Source organism: Microtus pennsylvanicus, chromosome 20 (genome assembly GCF_037038515.1).
Source record: "Microtus pennsylvanicus isolate mMicPen1 chromosome 20, mMicPen1.hap1, whole genome shotgun sequence".
In the NCBI taxonomy this organism is placed as follows: domain Eukaryota; kingdom Metazoa; phylum Chordata; class Mammalia; order Rodentia; family Cricetidae; genus Microtus; species Microtus pennsylvanicus.
Window position 1 is genome coordinate 27,977,699 of NC_134598.1, and position 5,059 is coordinate 27,982,757.

General features: G+C 48.5%; 1 protein-coding gene across 1 annotated transcript; it reads right to left on the reverse strand.

Moving 5' to 3' along the window:
• Nucleotides 1-902: 902 nt before the first annotated feature.
• Nucleotides 903-3,320, reverse strand: Btg1 (BTG anti-proliferation factor 1). The gene is made up of 2 exons (XM_075954353.1): nucleotides 3,032-3,320; nucleotides 903-2,253 (listed from the first exon to the last, which is right to left on the reverse strand). Exons 1-2 carry the CDS (start codon nucleotides 3,177-3,179, stop codon nucleotides 1,883-1,885), a joined length of 519 nt encoding a protein of 172 aa, XP_075810468.1. The 5' UTR covers nucleotides 3,180-3,320; the 3' UTR covers nucleotides 903-1,882.
• Between the last annotated feature and the right edge of the window lie 1,739 nt (nucleotides 3,321-5,059).

Genomic DNA, 5,059 nt, shown 5'->3' on the forward strand with positions numbered 1-5,059 from the left:
TAAATTTATAAAGAGACAAAAAAAAAAAACCCTTCAAATTTGTTTGAAACTACTGATTTAGGAGCATAACCGATGACTTAAACAACTTAAACGGCATTAATTTATTCCCTATGTTAACATGTTTAGAGGTATCACCGCCCCTCCCCCAGCCCAGCTAATTTAACTGTAAAGCAGAACTCCAATTTCTGCTTTCGATTTCCACCAAAATACCTTTAAAAAAAAAAAAAAAGCCTCCACAACCCCCGAGTTAGCAGCCCATCTTTATCCGTGACGTATGAATTACCAACCTGCACGGTGGCCATCGGTTTCCCTGGCTATGAAAATCAGGACCCCGAAGTCGGGGCTTCAAGTTTTGAGAGCAGTCCATCTACATACATACCTGTCGTCCAATTCCAGCTTAGGGGGTTTATGGAAATCTCGCGGGTGATGACAGCATAAAGCAACAGATCTGTGCTGTGATTAGTATGTTCTTTTAGACTACAGGTCACCTGCCCCAGGACTTTCTAATGGAACGGATCCAGGGGACAAAATAACTGTTTGTCAAAAGTGGCCAGAGAGGAACATGGCTATCTTCAGTTCACGGGGAGGCAGTGACTCATTCAAGGTCCTTTGGGCGGCAGCAGCTTTGCAGGAGGGTACCTTTGACTCTCCTCATTTCATGAGATCATTAGCTTGTGAATGTGTCCATGTTTTTAACTTGAGTTTTTTTTTAAAAAAAATAAAAGCCTTATTCCTGTTTCTTCTGAGACCTACCTAATTGAACACATCGTCACCCTCGCTCCTCACCCAGTGTGTTTTTCTGTGTGACCGGTGTGCAAGTGACGGTCACACAGCTTACAAACCTAGGACCTCTGAGAAAAATACTTTTTAGCTGAACCTCTGTAATCATGACAAGAGATTGATTAAAATGCCAAGATAAGAAACAATTTATTATAGAGAGAAGAAAAATTTCTCATCCAAAATATAGAAATCTGTACAACTTTGCCACAATGAATATACATGAACTGTACAAATTTACACCAGTTCATAATTTACCAAATAAAAGATGACTAACAAAGTTCACAAAATAGATGGTGGTTTGTGGAAAAAAAGACTTTTACCCAATTAAGTACAAGGAAAAGTTACAAACCAGACCTCCACTTTCTAAAAATAAGAAGTTTAGTCAGTCTTAGAAAACTACAAGCTAGCAAATGCACAGAGAGCTGGCTGGTGCTAACAACCACAGTTGAGACAGTGTCTTTTTTTTTTTTAAGGGTCTTTTAAAAGCCTGTTGCCACGGCAGATTCTGGTCACTTGCTACTGTCAAAGTCAAAAACACAATACAAGGTCTGACCATTTTCCCCGGGTCATGCGCACTAGTTTGTCCTTATGTACATTTATTTATACATGTTAAGTGCTAGGTAAAAGTCTCCGTGTAAAATTTCCAGTACTATCATGCTCAAAGCACTGAGCTTTCCAATTGAGCTGCCAAAAAAGTTACTGATAACTTTCAAGTGTAATAGTGCAAAATTCCCCTGCGAGATTGACTGGAGGGGAAGGTTCTTCGAAATACAGATTTTCCTTAGAGGGACTGATGTGACAAACTGGGTATAAAGGTCTGGGAGAGACTGAAACCACCCTGTGACTTCACTCCCTAGCAAATAAAGTGATCCTTCCTTAGACTCACAGGCTACTGAAATCACTGAAAGGTACTGTCCAAACTATGGCACTGTCCCTTAAAAAACAAAAAAACAAAAAAATTATTACCACTCTATCTTGTGCCAGATCTTCACAGCTGTGACATGGTTTAAATTCCATAATCCATCCCCAAGAGGAGCCCACCCAAAGCAAAAAAATCAAATTTATCCATCCATTATAAGATGATCCATCCATAGACTATATCTTAACCTGATACAGTCATCATATTGTAGTTTTTGGAAGGGCTTGTTCTGCCCAAGAGAAGTTCCTCCTTACAGCTGATTCTGCTGTCTACCATTTGCACGTTGGAGCTGTTGTTTGGAGTGCTACCTCCTGCTGGTGAGGCTTCGTACAGCACACAGATGGAGCCATCCTCTCCAATCCGGTAGGACACTTCGTAGGGGTCAACCCAGAGTGTGAGTTCACTTGGGAGAAGCCTGAACAACTCTTGACTGCTCAGTCCAATCCGCTGGGCTGCCTGTCCAATCAGAGGATCCATCTTGTGGTTGATGCGAATACAACGGTAACCTGATCCCTTGCATGGCTTTTCTGGGAACCAGTGATGTTTGTAGTGTTCTGTGGAAGGAAACGACAGAGAAACAATGCTTAGATTGGTAGTTATGTACGGTACTTTCCTCCTCCTGCTAGTCTTGGAGGAGCAAAAGCGAAAACCACCAACTTTTTACATCCAGGATTGCATTCGCTATCTCGAGACAGGATGGAGAAAGAGCAGACAGGGTTTCCGAATTAACAGTGTGGCAAACACTGTCCCGGTCCTGACCAGTTGAGCCGCCAAAACAGGAATCCCACGAGCAGCCCGGGCTGGCCGGCTAGCTGGATGGCACAGAAGACCTGTTTACTTTCTCCACCCCACTGGGGTAGCACACAATAGACTTTATGGCTTTTTTTTGGGGGGGGGGGGCAACGCCACAGTTAACTGTTAACCCCGAAGAGAATAAAAACAAGAAACACTAAACCAAGGTCTGGGCTGGGGTGTAACTGTACCGATGACAAATCCGATGATTAATAGGCAAGAAGCACAGGAGGTGAGGAGACCTGGCACGTCGGCCCGAGGCCGGCTCCGGGACAAGGAGGCGACAAGCCACCAAAGGGGTCCAGACGGCGACCCTAGCAACGGTCGCGGAGACCTGGCGGGGAGGACCGACGGGACGCCGGACCCCAGCTCTTTTGTCCCCCGCAACCGGCCGGTAGCCGTCGGGGCGCAGTTTCGCGTCTCCCCGCTCCGGATCCTTTGTTGTGCGTGTCGCGGCGCCCCGCCGCCCAGCCCCCCCCCAGCCACGACCGGGACGCGCCCGTTAGTGGCGGCCCGCGACGGGCCCCGCGCCCCGCTCACCTGCCAGCAGCTCCTGCAGGCTCTGGCTGAAGGTCTGCAGCTGTCGCTCGCTCGTGAGCCCCTTGGTGCGGAGGAACTTGGAGATGAAGGACACCGCGGCGGCGATCTCGCCTATCATGGTGGCGGCCCGGGTGTAGAAGGGATGCATGGGGGCGGCGGACGGGGGTGGCCCGGGGCGGCCGGGGCTCGGCGGCGCGGCCCCGACGGCGGAGCGGCCACCCCGGGCTCCCGCCCAGACCCGACGGCCGAGGGGGGTTAACGAGGGCGCGAGGCGCGGACGGCTACTGGTTCTAGGGGATTTTTTTTTCTTTCTTTTAGAGTAAAAAAGTTATTTTCAAGTCAGGCGGCGGCAGGAGAGAGACGGAGAGCGAGACGAGCGATGGCGGCCTGGTCACATCGCTCGGACCTCCCCAGCTGCCTCCGCCTCCAGCTCGGTAGCTTCCGAAGATCCCAAGAGTTGCATTTCCAGCTCCGAGGGGCGAAGAGCTGCCGCCGCCGTGCAGCTCATTTTATAGCGCTGCGGAAAGGAAGTGGCGTACCCTGAGCGTGACGGCGGTCGTCAGCCTATCCGGAGATCGCACCATTGTGACGTAGCAGGTTCGGAGCCGAAGGGGGCGGGAAGAAGGGCGCAGGGGGGCGGGCCCAGAGGCCGGGAAGAGAGGGAGGAGCTGACGTAATCTGCTTGTAAACAAATAAACCCCCGAGTGGCAGCCTGAGACGCCGGAGCCTTGGGGGGCGGAGGAAGAAGCCAGGGAGGCGCGTGTGAAAGCTCCGCCCCCTCGCTGGCTCCGCCCCCAGCACTAGCCAGCCCGGACCCTCCGGCTCTAGGGTCCGCCCCTTGGAGTTCTCTGTCCGTCCGGGTTCGTAGATTTGCTTTCCCATAGCAGTGGGATCGGAGTCCCCGAACGGGCTTCGGTCCCCGCAGCACCAGCCCTGTGCCCTGCTTACTCCATGTTTACATCTGGTTCTGGCTCCCATCTGTGCGGTTGGCAGCTTTGGTGGGAGGAGCGTGCGGTGGCGGAGTGTGAGGCTCTGGTGCGTGCAGGGATCGAGGGCCCGGCTCCCAAGAGCTACCTGGTCGGTGAACCCCAGGGAAGCTGGCATACTCCCGGGAACCCATTGCATCCCCGTCTGTGGAATGGTGGGGACGTGTCTGTAAACGTTTCCTTGTAAAGCAGGTTAGTATGACCGTAGTGGCCGCTATTTCAGGAGAGAAACAACGTAGTCTCATAAGAAAAAAGAAAAGGAAGGCTTTGAAAAATTAAAAAAACAAAAGATCTGCATTATGCATGGTGTACACACAACCAAAGTGGCTTTTTTGGTTTTTTTTTTTTTTAGAATTTGCTAGTTCAAATCATATCAGGACTTAAGAGTTGTGCTGCAGTTTATACAAACAGAAGATAAAACTTGAAGCTTGTTGAGAATGTTGAGCGTAGACACCCAGATTTACTTGCAAAGACATTTGGAAACAGTATGGAATGAAGGAAGGCATGATTCTGCTAAAACTATTAGGCCTGAAACAGGGTTAACTCAGAGTAGGAGAGGGGAAAGAAAGAAAAAAAAAGATGAAGTCCAGGAAGGCAGAAGGAGAACTCTACCAGATGAAATAAATGTCTGGAGTTTAGTTGGTCATCAATTGGAATACATACCACTTTACAAAAAAAAAAAATTTAAAAATGAAGCTAGCTGGTGTAGAGGAAAAGCAATGGAATGATGGGTTACTTAGCAGGTTGTTTGCTTAAATTAAAGCTTGATTTGATTTGAAAAAGTAACTTGTACATTATTTTCTACTAGTACACAATACTTAAGTAGCTGTACATAGGGAATCAGCCCTGTAAAGATCATATTGTTAAGAAGCACCAGCTTGTGAAAAGAATTGATTTTCTTAGAAAATAAAGTGAATTGAAAATAATGACTTTATTTTTCTTGATCTGTCAGATAGGGTTGTCCTAGAACAAGTGGAATAGCAGGGTTTTCGCTGGAGCAGGGAAGCCTGTCTAACCATTCCAGAAGAACCAAGGGCAGTCT

Bases quoted from the DNA above. Each gene is read 5' to 3' on its own strand.
- Btg1 (XM_075954353.1), bottom strand. From the start codon at position 3,179: ATGCATCCCTTCTACACCCGGGCCGCCACCATGATAGGCGAGATCGCC. The intron at 2,254-3,031 runs GTGAGCGGGGCG...TTCCTTCCACAG, and splicing joins CCTGCAGGAGCTGCTGGCAG to AACACTACAAACATCACTGG.